Source organism: Uloborus diversus, chromosome 5, assembly GCF_026930045.1.
Source record: "Uloborus diversus isolate 005 chromosome 5, Udiv.v.3.1, whole genome shotgun sequence".
NCBI classification, from domain to species: domain Eukaryota; kingdom Metazoa; phylum Arthropoda; class Arachnida; order Araneae; family Uloboridae; genus Uloborus; species Uloborus diversus.
The window spans coordinates 163,048,927-163,067,295 of record NC_072735.1 but is presented as its reverse complement, the minus strand read 5'-3'; the positions used below and the strand labels follow the sequence as shown (position 1 = coordinate 163,067,295).

The 18,369-nt window shown below is 32.0% G+C and overlaps 1 protein-coding gene across 7 annotated transcripts in view; it reads left to right on the top strand.

The window, feature by feature from the left end:
- Nucleotides 1-18,369, top strand: part of LOC129223385 (inositol hexakisphosphate and diphosphoinositol-pentakisphosphate kinase-like) — a 109,002-nt gene that overhangs the window by 17,045 nt on the left and 73,588 nt on the right. For all 7 annotated transcript variants that reach the window (XM_054857970.1, XM_054857971.1, XM_054857972.1 and 4 more), the window contains 8 exons: nucleotides 2,212-2,357; nucleotides 5,636-5,721; nucleotides 9,112-9,260; nucleotides 11,442-11,543; nucleotides 12,000-12,161; nucleotides 16,175-16,296; nucleotides 16,681-16,782; nucleotides 16,907-16,993. In XM_054857970.1, the coding sequence (XP_054713945.1) occupies nucleotides 2,212-2,357; nucleotides 5,636-5,721; nucleotides 9,112-9,260; nucleotides 11,442-11,543; nucleotides 12,000-12,161; nucleotides 16,175-16,296; nucleotides 16,681-16,782; nucleotides 16,907-16,993 (956 nt within the window). The remainder of the gene's footprint in view (nucleotides 1-2,211; nucleotides 2,358-5,635; nucleotides 5,722-9,111; nucleotides 9,261-11,441; nucleotides 11,544-11,999; nucleotides 12,162-16,174; nucleotides 16,297-16,680; nucleotides 16,783-16,906; nucleotides 16,994-18,369) is intronic.

Sequence of the window (18,369 nt, the reverse complement as noted above, 5' to 3'; positions counted from 1 at the left end):
TGCACCCCCAAAATTGTCGTCCTAAATCCGCCTATGCCTCAATGTTTCCATTTGTCAAAGGTTTGGTATTTATTTCTCTTTATGGTCAAACATAGCTACTACATGGAATGATATTTTTTGCTGTTGCCAAGATAGAAGTAAAAAGAGGGCTGTGGTGGCCTGATCAGTAAGGCATTGGACTTGGGGCAGGAGGGTCTCGGGTTCGATCCTTGCTGGTCGAAGATCCATCGTCGTCATTAATGGTGACTGGCGATGTTAAATATGCTCGTGGTCACAATGTCCTCCAAGTGAAACGATACCTCTGGGGGTGCCAGACCAGAAAGTTATTCGGCTCCTGGCCTGGTTCTGAATTCTCGAACTGTCCGTAGATGGCACCACCATCTATAGTGTGTTGTCTTTTCACTGTTGCTCCCTGCTCCGGGTTGTCAACCCTTTTATTTGCTGGGGTACAAGCCTCCTCTCATAGGATAGGCAAAATCCTCTGAAACTCACATCAATCACAATCATAGAAGTAAAGAGGGCACCACCAAAAGCCAAAAAAAAAAAAAAAAAAAAACTTCCTGACTGAGCCTCCCCACACAACTTTATAGTTTTATTTAAAGGGAAAAAGGACCCAATTTATTTATTCTTGATGTTGAAAAGTTTAAGAATTTTTTTTATAAATATTCACAGTGCTGTAGTTAGTAATGAGTGCTGCTCCTTGAAAAAAAAATTGGCTCTCTGTTTAACGATGCTCTATTTAATGACTTTCTCTATTTAAAGATGGCTTTTCCCGGTCCCAGATGGTACACTATAGTTTAAAAAGCATTCTATTTAAGGACGATTTCTACCTAAGGACAATTTTTTGTGGTCCCTTGAAAGTCTTTAAAGAGAGCCAACTGTACTTGTTTTTTTTATTGTGAAAATAAAGCAAAGGTTATGTAAATTGTTTTCAAAGCACCTTTTTGTTTGGTAAGTCCCCTCAAACCCCAAGGGGGAGTCCCGAAATAGTTTTTTCCAACCTTAGCTCTGAAATATATGCGCACCAAAACCAGTGCATCCATAGCTATGTCTTGAACTAAAGAGGGATTTTTTTAACTGAGATATGAATTACCAAAAAGAACTTTTTTAGAGCACTGAAAAAAGAAAGACCCATTTATATTTGATTAAATTTATTGAACTGACATTAAGTTTAATTACATGAAATCTGACAGTGTTGCTATTTATGAAATTGCTCCTGTGTAGAAAACAATTAATACAAATGTGATGACCAGCAACAGGCTCTTGGCCCAGCTAGGCTGGTCCTAGTCAATTTATTAGTCCTCAATGAAGATCAATGGCCCTCTTAAAGCTATCCACCCCCTTGCTCGTTACCACCTCTTCTGGTAAGCTGTTCCAAGTGCCCACAACCCTACTAAAGTAGTAGTTTTTTCTTATTTCTAGGTTAGCCTGAGATTTGAATAGCTTAAAACAATGACTCCTCGTCCTGCTTTCGGTGCAAAAATTTAATCCATTAACATTCATTTTGATAAATTTAAACAACTGGATCATGTCCCCTCTGATCCTCCTTTGCTCCAGGCTATACATATTAAACCTATTAAGTCTGGTATCATAATCTTAATCTGAAAGTCCCCTTACTATTCTGGTTACCCTTCTTTGAACCCTTTCTAATACACAAATATCTTTCCTTACATAAGGCAACCAAAACTACACTGCTAGATTATACTCTCAAAACATAAGATTTTCATGGTTAAAAATGTTACTAAAATGTGACTAAAAATTTTTGACTTTGAAGACGATGTTAAGAAAACATGTATGCAGTTGAAAAATGAAGTCTGCAAAATACCCTTCATGCACTGATTGTTCAGTTCTAGTTAAACAAACCACTAACTTCTACTCCTTTCTCACTTTTTCCCTTCAGGCCAGTGATGATCTGTTTCTTTCTTTTTCCCTCCCTCCCCCCCCCCCTACTTTCTTTCTTTTTTCTTTTTTACTTTTTTTTTAACCAGTAAGCTTGTAGTTTCTATTTTTTTCCTTATGGAAGTTAATTATTTGAAACTGATTGTTAAAATTAAAAAGAAAAATTCATGTTAACTTTTTTAAAGTTTGACTTTACGTATATTATTGTACTATTACCCTTTATTGTGTTATTTGTTGACATGAACAATTGTTATCATAGGTTTAATATTGTATAAGTATGAGTTAATAATAAATATCTATACTGCTTTGTAGGAACCAGTAGAAAAGTGGCCAATATGCGATTGCCTTATATCATTTCATTCAAAAGGGTTTCCATTAGCAAAAGCTGTGGAGTATGCAAATCTAAGGAAACCTTTTATTATTAATGATTTGTTCATGCAATATGACATCCAAGACAGGTATGATTTGTGGCTTTTATTCTAATTTATGGATGTATACATGTTCATATATTATAATAGCACATATTTCAAAATTCAGTAATGGAATTCATTTTTATTTAGTTGCAAAAAAAATTTCTCTTTTGAGAATTTTTCTTGTACTTTTTTAAATTATTTCTATCAAACTGCTGGTTTTTAGAAAATTTTACACTTATTTATCAAAATAATTTTTGCTTTCAAAATACTAACTTAACATGTTCTTTGGGTTCAAATACATTAAAACTTTGAAATTTACCCGTAAATCACTCGACTATCCAGGTAACTCCATGTATCAATTATTCCATTAATGACACAGTACTACTTGTATGAGTGAACGTGGTAACTTGACTATTGTTGAGCAAAATATGCTTAAGTTGACGACTACTTGTACTATTCTATGGGTTTACTTTCGTAAATTGTCTGAGTATATGCTGTTTTTTGGCACTTGATTTCATTGCTCCCTATTCACTGGCAACTATGCCAATTGTTTAAATTTCCCATGTAACTTTGGGTTTCAGCATGAAACATATTCCTTGGTTCATCATGTTCTTTATCTCACCTTGACAAACCAATGATGGCACATCTTTTAGAACTGTTGGAAGCATGAAATTTTTACTCCTGTAGATTTCAAGGGCACTGGTTAGCCAGAAGTTTGATGGCCTAGCAGTCAATTTATTTGACAAAAAAATAGACACATTCCTGGCTTATGAATAGTTGGAGAAAAGAATGTATTATACATTAAAAAGCGTGTGTATGAATCTTTGTATTTATCTACGTCACCCTAACTTTTTTCCGAAAGCCACAGTATTGCCAATTGAACCAGGTATCGGTAGATTCGTAATTTTCGTACACCATGTCTGAGCAGTTTTTGTTTTTCTACGACAATAATTATGGAAAATATTAATTAAAATGCAAATTCTCTAGGACATTTTTACCCCCGAAAGGAGAGCACTCTGGCATAAAAGCTGACCCTTTGCTAAATCCTACCCTCAATCAGGAACGGATACAAGAGATGGGCGATGGAGGCGATCGCCCCTCTTTGAGTCAAGATGCATAAACTCTCTTTTGGCATATGAAGTTCGAAAAACGTAATTTTAGACACAATCTTCAATAATGTTGCGAAAAAAAGGCTCTCCCTCAGAATTTTTTTCAGAATTGTAGTCTTGGAAATGTAATTGTGGCACATCTCTTAACACTTTAGTGACAGGGATCAGAACTTAACACAAGAAGGTTTTTGAAGTTTAAAAAACTCCATTTTTGAGTATCCCAGATGACACACGATGGGTTTCAGGGATATCCCCTAGAAAGTTTTTTAAATTGAAGTCCAAAAAGAGCAATTATAGGACACCTTTGATGACTTTTTTTAGAAATGGAAGTTCCAAACTTAAAAGAAGACCCCTTAATTTGAGACGATCTTCCATGATGTTAGGGAAGAAATTTTGAAATTTGAAATATATAAAAGGGTAAGTATCTAAAATCAATCGCCCCCTCCTTGAATGTTTTCTGGATCTGCCCACGCCCTCGGTTCTTCTTTTTTCAAGGTTATGCTTTTCTTGCCTGCACAAAACAAGGTGTTCTTTTTGTGCAACTTATATTTTCTTTCTCTTGTTCTGTTTAAAGCAGAAGTGATTGAGTGATTCGAGTTTATGATTAAGTAGACGAGCGCTGCAGATTGGAAATGGAATTTTTCTAGAAGTGGTGTCATGCAGAAAATTTATGTACTGCTCAGTACTTAATCTACCACCACATTTGGCAAGAATAAATGAAGCCCCTAACATAGACTGTCGAAGGCGGTGCACACCAATCCACTGCAGGCAGATTGCACAACCCTCCATAGGCGGCTAATCTAGCCACCCTGGCAGCTAGTATTAATCTCAAAATCTGTCTTTACTGAAAAGATACTGTTTTACCCCACATTATCTCGCATGCCGCAAAATTCGGGGGTTCACCAAATTTTTAATAGCACTTGCCTGGTCCTTTCCAGCGTGCCGGAAAAATCGAGGTTAGGAAAAAATTAAAACAGTAAAATATATATGTTTAGCTTAAAAAATAATATAAGTTCTATACATATCTTATTAGTATTAATAAACAGTTGAATTTTGTAAAAATATTAACTAACAGTGTCATTTGTTATTTTACCAAGAAAAATATTATTCAATAACGAATAATTTTCTAAAAATTAAATTAAAACTAAGCAAACATTTAAGCAGTAAGTTTCCGCCCCTAAGCAAGTGCTAAATAATTTACCATAGCTATTCGATAAATAAAAATTAAACTTACCTCTCTAAAAGGAACCTAAAATAATTTGTTTAAAAAAATTATGAACGAATCGCAGTAACAATGGTTTGCTTTCTGATTGAAACTGAATGGGGAAATCGACTTTAGTTTTGTTACAAAATAAACCTCAAATTATCCGGCATTCCAGAAAATTCAAATTTCCTGGCATGCTGATTAACCTCGCTTTTTTCCGGCATGCCGAATAATGCGGGGTAACTAGTCCAAATAACTAGTCTCCAAAAGTCCCCACAAGTCAATTTTTCCATAGCCCTTTTCCTCCTGTGTCCCTCACAATTTGTTTCATTTTGAATTTTTCCTATAGCTTCTTATTTCCATTTGTATTTTTTTCTCTAAAAAAATCTCCATCTGTTGTTCAGACTCTACCACAATGATTAAAAAATTTCTTTATTAAATTGCCGCACAACAGCTGGAGTTCAAAACAATTGGCAGTTTTAATAATTTCATTTAGCATAGTTTCTGTTCTTAGGCAAAAGTAGTTTCAGTTAAAATTTTTTTAGCTGATTAATCAATACAAATTGGTTGATTATGATCAATACACCCCTAATTTTAACATTTGAAGTTAAGAAAAAGGCCCTTCTTTTTTTTTAGAATTCAGGTTCCTTTTCTCTCTAAAAGTAGACAGTTTGTCTTTTCAAAAAGTTCTTATCCTCCTGCCAGTTTTCATTTGTTTTTGCCTGTCAAGTTTAGAGGTCCCTTAAAATCAAGCGGTTTCTGAATTTTCCATTGGTACTTTACATTAACTATGTACATGCATCTGAATCATTTCATAAATTCATTGAATGTTAAATATGTAGTAAATGTATATTTTGTAATTTTCGGTTATCATAGTTATTATTTGTCATAGCTTCAATATTTATGTTTTATGAGTCATACTTGAATCAATAAATTCATTTTACATTTTTGTACTGTTGAGAATTTCATCCTGTGAAATTAAAATAACAAATCTATTTGCTTTGGCGCAGACGAAAAGTTTATAGTATTTTGGAAAATGAAGGTATTGAGCTTCCTAGATATGCTGTTTTGGATCGAGAGTCTGAAAATCCTTCTGGTATGTACCACTTCTTTTAAAACAGTTACAATTGTTTTCCATTTGTGATATAAAAAAAATAAGTTCTCTCCAATTTTATAATTTTTTCATTGTTTCTTATTCAATATTTCAAAGACATGCTTATATTTTAATTGTTTTTTTTTATTTTTGAAAAAAATATTATTGGTTATTTTTTGCTTTGCACAGTATTTTATCATACTTTCCTTTTTTTAAGTACATTGTATTTCATGTAAATAATGTAAGTTACCAGTTTCATGTAAATAATGTAAGTACCCAGCTAAAAATGAACTACACTTGTGTTTAGCAAAAATATTTTTATTATGTCTAAAAGTAATGGCAGAAAAATTGGTTTAGTTCTGGAAACTGGTTAAAATGGATTTGTGTGTAGTCTGGTGTAGTATGTTTTGTTTTAAAAGTGTTACGGGAAATCCTGTGCAAAAATGAGTTTCATTTTAACGAATGTTGATGATGATTGCAAATGTTGGTTTGAAAATTTGTTAGGCAACACATTTTTATGTGTACTTCATTTGCACTATCCAATATCTCACATTTTAATACTAGAGTGTATTAAAGTCAGAACAAACAACGTAAGTAGAAGCACAAATTTGTAAATTACCGCAGACACGTGTTTCGGCGTTACAGGGAACGCCTTTTTCAATGCAAAAAATAATGAGCTTATGGATGGTCTTTTCATCCATAAGCTCATTATTTTTTGCATTGAAAAAGGCGTTCCCTGTAACGCCGAAACATGTGTCTGCGGTAATTTACAAATTTGTGCTTCTACTTACGTTGTTTGTTCTGACTTTACTATTCAGCACAAAGGTATTTATTTATTTATCTTACTAGAGTGTATATTTTTCTGCATTGTTCTAAATTTGTGAGAAGCACCTATTTTAAGTTTAAAAAAAAAAAAAAAAACTGTAGATTTACTCAAAATTAGGGATTTTTTAAAGTTTGAGTTAAATTTTTCCTTTAATAAACATATTATTTTTTATTCAACTGCAAACGCTGGTTTGAAAATTTGTTTGTTTGACATATATTTTTATATGCACTTCATTTGCACTCTCCAATATCTTACACTTGAATACTAGATTGTATACTTTTACTGCATTGTTCTAACTTTGTGGGGGAACACCGATTTTAAGTTTCGAAAAAAATAAATAAATAAATAAAACCCTATTAATTTCTCATTCTTATATTTTTACTCCCTTTTACAAAGAAGGAAGTATTGTATCCACGAAAAAATTTTCACTCAAAAATTGGCCTTAATTTCCATTTTGCTCACCCCCGAATGAATGTTGAGTTTTTTTCGACCCAACCACACGTGGATATATGCCTAGGAACATACAGACACTCGAAATACCCATTTTGACGATCCCTGAGTTAATTACAACGAGTTTTCTCGTGATATACCTATGTATGTACGTATTTGTGTATGTAGCTCCCATACCTCAAAAACGGTATGTCCTAGAAAGGTGAAATTTGGTATGTAGACTCTTAGTGGGGTCTAGTTGTGCACCTTCCTTTTTGGTTTCATTCAGGAGTTCCAAAGGGGGTCTTTTACCCCGTTTTGGGGGGAAATCATTGTTCATTTCAAAGCTAACTCAAGTGGTGTTATAATTTTTCAAACACTTGGCAATATATTGCCAAGCTTTTGGCAGTCAAGTTTTGTTGCCAACTTGGCAAAATATTTGACGATTTTTTTTTTTATTTTAATTTTTAAGTCTGGTTTTAATTTGGCCAATGTTGGTGATATTTAAAGAGTTAATCACTGAATCACATTAAAATTGCCAATAATGGGGAAATAAATCTGTGTAAAAACGTTTTCTTATTTGCTTCGATTCACAAGAAACTAAGGGTGAAAATATTTAGTGTTTCCTTGCTTACTCCAAAGCGCTATTATTATTAAATTGGCATAAATGGAAGTCATGTGATGCACACATCAGCTCGTTTTTTTCAACTACAAGTAGTGCCAAAAACGATAAGGAATAGAGGTAACGTAATTTTTTCATTCGTGCTAAGCACATTGATTGTATGCAGTAGAAGTAAGAAAGTAGCAAATAATAGTAAAAGAATTTCAAAAATACTGACTTTGGGATTAAATAAATAGCAATATATAAAACATGTGAGTCACAAAAATTTGTCTCAAGCATTATGTTACAGAAAAGAGAGTTCCATGGTTTTTATATTTTTGATACAGGATGTATCAAGAACTGAATTTCAAGAACCCTCACTCTCTTCCATTTACTGAAATTTTAAAATTCAAGGTTTGTTGCTATATTTTCCCAACTTTTCAAGGCTTTCAAACACTTGAAAATGGCGTACATGTTTTCTAGTATTTTTATTCTTTTAAGAACGAATCATGCAGTTTTTCGGGAGTTGCCCCCCCCCCCTCCCCTGAACTACTGGACTCCCTAAACTAGTTTGTTTAGCTTACAGTGCTGGCCAAATTATTAGACTTAAGAGTTTTTTTTTGTTTTTTTGTACACTATTTGTACTAAAATACTATTTATTTTACTGTTAAAGTACAGTACATACTGTACACTGATTATTACATTATTTTAGCATAATTTAATGTTTGCAGGTGGCAGCACTGTGCTTTGTTTATGTTCTTTGTTTATCTACTTACCACGAACATAACCTCAATCAGCTTAAACAGTTTACTAGTTCTTTTTATTAGTGTGTTCTATTATATTTAAATTTAGTTTTAGGAAATTAGTGAGTATGTGTATGTGAGTATATATAATAGTGAGTATAAACAATTTTTTACCTCCTTTTTTTAAAAAGTTAAGAAATGGTGTAAACCTTGTGAAAAGTATGCCAAAAAGACTTAAAATGCTCATCAAGAACAAGGGAATGCATACTAAATATCAGATAATTATTTCACTGTTCGATAATGTGTCTAAAGTTATGTAATCAATAAAGAATTTGCTTTTAAAAGTCTTAGTCTTATAATTTGGCCAGCACTGTATAAGTAAATCCAGCACTGCATACATCTAATGAAAATAGACGTAAAGCATCATTGAATTTTTTTTAATTGCCCAATTGAACCCCTCTGTTCATGCATATCATCCTTGTTTTATTTCTTTTAAAAAAAAATTGTGTTATTTCAGTTATTTTATAAACATTTTGAACTGAACATAGGTTTTGACATTGGTTAGCTTGCATAATTTTTAGACTACGTATTTAGTCACACTAACTGCATATTAGCAACTCTTCAAACTCCCAAGCATCTAATGAGTCAGTGTTTGATTGGTTGCCATTCTTTTCTTCTCCTTCCTTATGTAGTTGTCCTCCTTCTTTCAATATATCATTTTTCTTTTGCATACTTATTTGTCTTGTGCAAATGTATTGATAGATAATGCATCACATGATTAAATTTTTTCTTAGAATTAGTTGAAAGTGAAGATCATGTAGAAGTAGATGGAGTAACTTTTAATAAACCTTTTGTTGAAAAGCCTATATCTGCAGAGGACCACAATATTTATATATATTACCCAACATCAGCTGGTGGTGGGAGTCAGCGACTTTTTCGAAAGGTAAAATAGTTTTCTCTCAATATTCAAAGGGACGGTGCAGATGTTTTTACATAGGTTTTTTTTTTCCGAATTAAAAAGCAAATTTGTGCTGACCAGCACCAATTTATCTTATCTCAAAAGATTTTTTCTCATTCTTTTATTCAAAGAAGTTTTGATACGTTATTTGTTATTTTTCTTTTTTGTATTTGATGATATTTGTGTATTTGATTTTGCTTATTTTTAGGGGTTTTTTCATATTTTTTTTAAAAAGTAGCTGTGCTGCCTGACATTGTATGGGTCTACCTTGAAAATAAAAGTTGTATCAAGTGACGCATGTTTTATTAATCAGGCTCACTATTGCAGTGAGAAATACCGGGTTTTTTGATGAAAAATACCTCCTGGAGGTTTTTTTTTTTTGATAAAAAATACCTTCTTGAGGGGTTTTTCGATGAGAAATACCTTCTGGAGTTTTTTTTTTAATGAAAACACCCCTTTCATATGCATAAACTACTGTATTAGAATTTGCATTTATGTTAAAAATAATGGCTCTAAAAGGGGGGGTTCTCCCCCCCCCCCCCACGCTTTGCTGCTCTACTGGTTTAAATAAAGAGAAAAAAAAGCGTAGAACTTTCTATCAACATGTAAAAAAGAACAATTTTATGGCTAAAAATTGAAATTTGAACCTCTTTTGATTTTTTTTTTTTTTTTTTTTTTTTTTTAAGTTCCAAAAATTCAGTCATTGTTGTAAAAAGGTATAAACGTTTGGTTTCAAACTTTCTGCCGGGAGGGGGGGGATCTACCCCCTATATGAATTCTTGAGCATTAAAAGACATCTGCCAAATTTGGCAAAGATCCAATGTAAACTGGGTTTGTATAAAGAGCATACACATACCCACATAGCATATACAGTCGAACCTCCGTATATCAAACTTCCACATATCAAAATTTTCTATATATCAAAATTCCAGCAAATATTCATGTTCATTACATAGAAAAATTGTTTCTATATATCGAAAAAAATCTTTATATATCAAAAAAAAATTCCAGACATTCGTAGATTTTTTTTCCACTTTAAACTGTTTGTCTCATAAAAAAATGAAGGTTAGGGAAGAAAATTATGTTCACTTACGGTTGCTATGAAACTCATAAGGAATCTGGTGTTGAGGGGTGTGTAGATAGGTCATTGTTCCTTTCTGGAGTCCTTAAATTTCCTCAAGTTTATTTCAAATCTTAGTTGTAACTAGTAACATTGTCAAATCAGTTTCAAGTTTTCCCTTTTGTCTGTTGATTATCATTCCTAGTCTTTTTAGCATCAATAAAAATCTTTCAAGTTAAATAGATTGATTTTTTACTTTTCTCTCGATTACATTGTCAAAACCGAAATTCCTTACTGTTGCGGATCAATTAGAATTGCCAAAGAATGAAGATGTATGAAGGCGGAAAAATTTAATTTCTTTTGATTTTTCAATTATTAACTTTCATTTAATGTGATGCTCATATAAACAAGAAATTGGGTTTCATGCACGAAAATTAGGCTTTATTTTAATGTTTTTGAAGATTTTTATGATAAACTAAAATTGTTTCTATATATCGAAATTTCTACATATCAAATTTTTTTCCAGCAATTTGCTACTTTGATATATGGAGGTCCGACTGTATGTGTATAGATTAAGTTTTTAATTTGTACATTGTTCTTATATTTTTACTGAAAAGTAAGGTGTAAAGCAATTACTTTTTTAATGTGTCTGCAGTCTGGAAACTGTAAGGGACCCAAATAAATAATGAAAATTTCAGCTGAAGCCAAGAGTGTGATAATTATTATTTAATGTCAACAAACTTAAACTAATTTGTGAAGCTATTTTTCAACTAGTTATTTTTTGTTCAAAAAGTTTTACTGATTTAGTTTTCATTTCGCTTGTCAGTTCTGCATTCGAATCCTTACTGCTACACTTGCCTCCAATCTTTTTCCTTTTCAAACACTTAAAAAGAAAGAGTAGAGTTAAATTTTTATTCCTACATTGTCTGCATGCATTGAAAAAATTAACTCTGGTAATATTGATAACTTCAGAATAGTTATTTTTCCTTTTGATAAGAAAAATGTTTATTTTTTAAATAATTTTCTACATTATTCATTTTCCAAATTAAAACTTTATTTAATGTTAATCTACCAATCACAAAAATATTGTTGTATTTGTGGTGCAGATTGGTAGCAGAAGTAGCGTTTATTCACCAGAAAGTAGAGTAAGAAAATCTGGATCATTCATCTATGAAGAATTTATGCCTACTGATGGTACTGATGTCAAAGTATGTATCATATTTTGAAGCTTAAAATTCTCTACTAGTTTTTGCTTTAAAAAAATGAAAAAAAAAAAAAAAGAACATTCAAACTTTGGTTGTAATGTTTGACTCTAAGTTTGTTAGTACTTTACTTTAAAGTTATTGCAATGATTTTATTAAATTATTAGAGCAGGAAAACAATTTAATAAAATTTAAGATTTGTAATAAGAATAAAGTATCCAATAACATTAATTCCAACATGGTAATTGTTGGTTTATTTTAAAGCTTTGTATTAAATCCTTGTTGTTTTAATAATAACATGGTTCAAAGTTAACAAGAATTTATGTTTTTATTTTAAGGGTTTTTTTTTTTTTTTTTTTTGCTTTTTTAGATTTGTAAGTAAAAATTTGGTTGTTTGAAATGAATGTTTTGTAATGTCTACAACATACTAGTTTAAACTACATTTAATTTTGTCATTTTTAGGTATACACAGTGGGACCTGATTATGCCCACGCGGAAGCTCGAAAATCTCCGGCTTTAGATGGGAAAGTGGAAAGAGACAAGGAAGGCAAAGAAGTGAGATATCCAGTCATTTTAAGTAATGCTGAGAAACTGATAGCACGAAAAGTTTGTTTAGCTTTCAAGGTAAATTATCTTCAATTTAAAACTGATTTCTTGATTCTGTTTTTAATGATATGGTTATTTCTTCCTAAGTTATCCTGAGTATTCTTTAATTTTAATGGGGTAAAGGGTATAGTTATTGACCCCCATGAAATAATTGGTAATTTTAAATTTGATGCTTAATAACTAGAAACCCTTTGGTAAAATGCTAGGTTTAGAAAAAATATGTAAAAAGGCAGCATTTTTATTCAGTGTAAAAAAAAACATCTATATGAAATTGTGCTAGATGAGTTGGCATTTTTTAAATTTTTATTTTTATTTTATTTGTGTGTGTGTGTGTGTGTGTGTGTGTTTTTTTTTTTTTTTTTTTTTTTTGGATGCTAGAGTAGAAGCAGGCCAGTTTCTTAAAAAAATGTTAAGACTAGATTTTTTTCATGTGATGTTTCAAAAATAATATAATGTAGCACATTCATTTAAATCCTATTAAATATACAGCTGGGATGCCTAATTAAGAATTTTGTTGTGGCCAATACTGTCACAATCATACCGATAAATTATACCAACTGGGACCTTGCAATTTTAATGTTGATTTTTTGGAAATCTCACTAAATAACACTAGCATCACCAAATGGACAAGAGATTTAACTGCTCATTTTTGTTGCGAACTTGGGGGTATATTATCGATATGTTTAGAAATAATTATAAAATGATAAAAGTCTATGTGTAACTAAAGAAAAACCTTGAAAAGCATAATGTAATTTATTGCAATAACAGTAATTAATGTAAACCTTAATGCAAGTAATTGTTTCAATACATATTCATATATGAGGCAGTGAGAAACAAAGGGATGTAAGTGACAAAATTAAAAGTTTTGCAATATCAGTATAAATGGTAGGTGAACCTCTCCTCTGTCTTTGGGGCAAGAGTATTTTCAGTACAGAGTTACTAGTATTTTCAGTAAGTTACTGCCCATAGCCAGGCTAAGAATACAGAAATACATGAAATACACCGCCAGCTCAGTCATTCCAGCCTTTCAACTCAGTTGAACCGAACCATTGCTTCGGTCACTCGTCTGGTCAGTGCTAGTTCTATATTAGCTACCAGTTTGTTTGGCACTCTTGGCTTCCTTCGGAGGTTTTCTGCCTCCAGCTCAGTCACTTCCTATGCCGGGCTGATGAGTGCTAATAAGCGCGAAACTGCAGTCCTCGGCAGGAATGACTGAGCTGGCGGTGTATTTCATGTAGTACCAGCAGCTCTGGTAGGTGCTGCTATACAGCATGATTTAGGAAAAAATTCAATGAAAGCCTACATAGGACGTCAAATGTGTTTTACTCAAAACTTGAAACTATCCAATTACATCCCTTTGCTTCTCACTGCCTCATATTGCCTTAATAGTAAAACGCAAAAATAGAATGGTCGAACATTTTTTATTCAGATGCATTACTTTTTACTTATAGTAGTTTAAAAATAATTAATGCATATATTTTTCAATTTTTAGTATTTTACTGCATATTTTCATGGATATTTCAATCATATTTTGGTACATGTAATCCGGACTCTAGTAGTTACTTAAGCTTGGAGTAAAACCTGTCTGGATGGATTAAATGGCTATTGGTATAAAAGGCCAGGGACGAATCTAGAAGAGGGCCATGGGGGCCATGGCCCCTCCCAAAGCCTTGTTATTGTAGGAATTTTTTTAAGGAAAAAACAGAAAAATATATTATGACAAGATAACAAAATTTAACACATGTATTTTACGGAAAAAAAAGTATAGGCCTTAACTGGGAGATAAATCATATCCCTATCCTCAAAACAAAACTTTTATTTCCAAAATTTTCCTCCATCTTTTACATCATTTCTTGATTCCAACTACATACACTTGGACGATCTCTAAATGCTGCTGTTCTCAGAGTATATCTATTGTTCACAAGACCAAAAGAACCTAAATTTTCGTTTTTGTGGCTTTAATTTCGAAACTAGGAGGAGAACCCCCTTTTCCCATGCCCTTTCACAAATGCCTTGATATGTAGCAGAAAATTGCATTTTAAGTCTTTTATTTGGAAAAAATGTCAACTGAAACTAGCTTATCAAGCGCTTATCACTTAACTTGCTTAAAAGCAACTTAAATGAATTTTTTTCAGACTTCAATTACAAACGAGTTTTGATAGGACCCCCTCCCTAACTAGTTTATATCGTGATAGCTTTAAAAGGGAGTTTTTTTTTTGGAGGAGCTCACGAACTTCACACACTTCCATCCCTTTCTAAAATATGTATAAATATAGTTAAAAATCGAATTTTTAGAGCCTAAAGGCAAAATATTTCCAGGAAGGAAGGATTCTAAGTACCTTCACACTTCCTTTAACGTAAGCAAACATTACCTAAAGGTGCATTTTTAGGCTGGACAGCTGAAGAGCTAGAAGAGCACCCCTCCTCTTCCAACTTCTCAATGCATAATGACGGAATATTTTGGTTTCTAAGCTTTATTTTCAAAAAGTATTTTGGGGCCAGCGCCCGAAACCTGACCTTTCTCTGTACATCATCAAAAATAGACAAAATGCGTTTTTAGTTTCCTAATTTTCAAAAATTACTCGGAAATTTAAATTTTGAAACATTTTCAAGGGTTATTCCTAAATCCACCCCCTCACCTAATGTCTCGATACCCCGAAAATTGAGTTTTTAAAACTTAATTTTAATAAAATTTCTGGGGAGTTATCGGGGCCCAATTTCCCAATAGGCAGTGTAGGCAGCTGCCTAGGGCGGCAAACTTTTCAGGGGCGGCAAATTTGCTATTATAATACATATTTTTTGAATTAAATTGTTATTCTTGAAAGTAAAATACATTAGCATTCTTTCATTTTCCAGAGACAATTTTTTCTTGTAATTTAATAATGATTACTTTCACACATCTTATGAAAGTCAAATGTTTTTCAATCATGGTATTTGCCGAATAAAAAATTTTGTGGGAGATCACTGTGATCATTTCATCGGGGCGCCTCTGAATGTGAAACGCCATCATTTCTTCATAAGTTTGACAGTTGGAACCTGGGGAACACTGTTTACGTTTTATTGAGTCAAGGATATTTTGCTTTTTTAGGGGGGGGGAGAGGGGCGGCAGATTTCAAATTTGCCTAGGGGCGGCATGGAGCTAAATTCGGCCCTGGGGAGTTTGTTCAAAAATTTCGGATGGCTCCCTCCCAAAACAATCGGCTGGATCTGCCACTGTAAATGGCTCAGCCATAATTTAAGAAATAGTCTATGAAATTTATTTAGCAGCTAATATGAACTTTGCTTGTAATGTAAGCAACCTTCAAGAGCAAAGTCTAGATCTTCTGGACATTTTATATAAATGGATAGACTATGAAGTAAAAAAATCCCCTTTGTGCAGAAATATGAAAAATAAAATCAATATGATTTTATATTCTGTTAGCTGCTGGACTTATTTCTTATTCTACAAAGTAGAAAATCTCCCGTCAAGGTATGAGGGGTGAAAATTGCTTCTACATTTGAACGAAGCAATTACCTGTTTGGTGATATTTTGATAGTTGAAATTATTAACCCAAACTCTAGTGGACCTAAAATCCAGCAGATAGCGCTCATTGTTGACCATTTTTACGTTTCTTCTTTCCCCTGAAATGACAGTCTTACCAATAAAACAGTCAAGTTGCCGGATCCAGTTCAGCTCTGTCAAAATAAAGCATTTCCCTGCCATGTCAAATATTGCCAAAAAATATTATCAAGTTATCCTGCCATGGTGCAAAATTCATTGTTGATGACGACAGCGTTACTCGATCATTGGCTATTATATATATGAGGATTTGTCTTGTTTTTACAATTTAGTCTTAAGTTAAAAGGTTACAGCAGGAGGAAACAAAAATAATCATTATCACTTTCTTTTTTACCTTTGTCTCTTGTTTTTTTACTTTTCTTTATTTTTTCAAATACATTTTTATGTTATACTAATAATAAAAGAACCCACATATACTAATAATTTAAAAAACCTCACATACACCTTATTTATTGATTTTTATTTATTTTAGCAAACAGTTTGTGGATTTGATCTTCTTAGAGCTAATGGAAAATCCTACGTATGTGATGTAAATGGCTTTAGTTTTGTGAAGAATTCTATGAAATACTATGATGATTGCTCTAAAATTCTAGGGTTTGTTCTTTGTATACGTCTTAAAAGTTAGTTGTATATTTTCTATAACAGTATGTACTAATTGACATTCAAAATGCAACATGTGTATTTTTATTCATTGTATTTGAAGCACTCATAATAAGCATTTTACTCTAGAAACTAATATTTCATTGAAATAAAACTTCAACAGTTACATTCTGCTTATTTTTATTCATATGTTGTAATTTTTAAGCAAAAATTTATATGTTATTTTCTTTCTGGTATGTTTTGTAATGAAGTTTTTATTTTAGGACAATAGTTCAAGCAGCATGTTAAGTGTAAAAGTTTATACTTAAAATGCTGTCTATTAAATGCTGCCATTAAAATAAAATGTTCTTTACTCAAATCATTTTTTAAATATTTCAGAAACATGATTCTACGTGAACTTACACCTCAGCTTCATATACCATGGTCAATGCCTTTTCAGTTAGATGATCCACCAATTGTTCCTACAACATTTGGGAAAATGTATGACTTTTTAACATTTTTTTTAAAGATTGAACATTCTGTATGTAGAGAAATATATTTTATACATGCATTTTTTTATTTGACCCCACCGTACAAATGTGAAAAAATATTTCATTTACTTCAGGATGGAACTACGTTGTGTTATTGCTATTATTCGGCATGGGGATCGAACTCCGAAACAGAAAATGAAAATGGAAGTTAAACATTACAAGTATGGATAATTTAATATCAGTGACATTCTGCATTTTAAATGTGATGAATTGTAAGTTTTCTTTGTGCATAAGTTTGTTGAGTTAAATTTGTGAAAAGAATTGAAGTGTAAATTGCTGTATTTTAACTTCTAAAAATATGTAAAAAATGTGATAGAAAATGCTATTTTTGCATCTCATTTGAAAAGTTTAGGGTCTTAAATTTTCAGTGCAGACTATTAGCCTTTTAGTGCATCTGTTATAGTTTATAATCAATGTTTTGTTTACAAATCTTGATATCTTTACTGATTTGTCCTTTAATTAAGGCCTATTTATTCCCACTGCTTTTGAATATGTGTATCCAGCTCAGCAAGAGTTTGAGTTTTTCTAATGTTAAGTTTGTATTGTATTACCAACTATTTTGTATAAAGCATTGCCAATATAGTTATGTCGCAACAAACATTGTAATTAACTTCTTGGGTCTGAATTGCTAATGCTCATTACATATCAAAATAAAGTTTTATGTTTCATTACTGTAGGATTAAAATTTGTATTGCAGATAAATTTTCATTTTGCACATTAATGAATAATCACATTCTGAGTCAGAATTTCAAAGCCGACATTGCCTAAGTTGCCATTTCTCAGTTATAGTTAATCATTTCCTCAGTGTGTGTGGGAATGGAGTTCTATGAACACTAGGGTGGTTCAAAAATACATGTAAAAAAAAAAGTTTCTCCTAGATAACAGGACTCCCCTCAATATTTTTAGACTTGTGGATAGTAATATACTGGAAGAATTTTAGCTTCCTATTTCAACTGAAAGAGGGTGCTCAACCCCCTCCCTCAAATATGATACACATGGGGAGGAAGGTCAAAAAATACATTGAACTGAAAAAACAATGCTGCACATTATAATATACATTAGTAATATGCATAAACATTGCAATAAAATGATAATTTTCAAAAAAAAAAAAAAAAAACAGCTGGGGAAATTAAATGTTTCTAAATTTGTGGCATTTTCTATGCTGCGGCTAATGTTAAATTAACGGGCCATTGAGCACCCTCTTAAAATTTAAGTAAGAGGCTAAAACTTTTACAGCATAATACTATTAGTATAGTCTAAAAAAAAAAAAAAAAAAAAAAAAAAAAAAAAATAGGGGGTGTCCTGGACTCTAGCTGAAAAAAAGTTTTTTTTTTTGAACCACCCTAATGAACACTCATCAAATGATTTTTTTATAGCAAATCCTAAATAGAAAAATAGTTGGTTGAAAACATGCAAGCCAAAGTTAAACTAAGTATTGAAAACATGAAAAAATGGGGCACCCTGTTACACTACTCTGGAAAAGTTCTTAAATTATTTTCAAATTTGAGAGAAATTAAATAAATAAATAAATAAACCT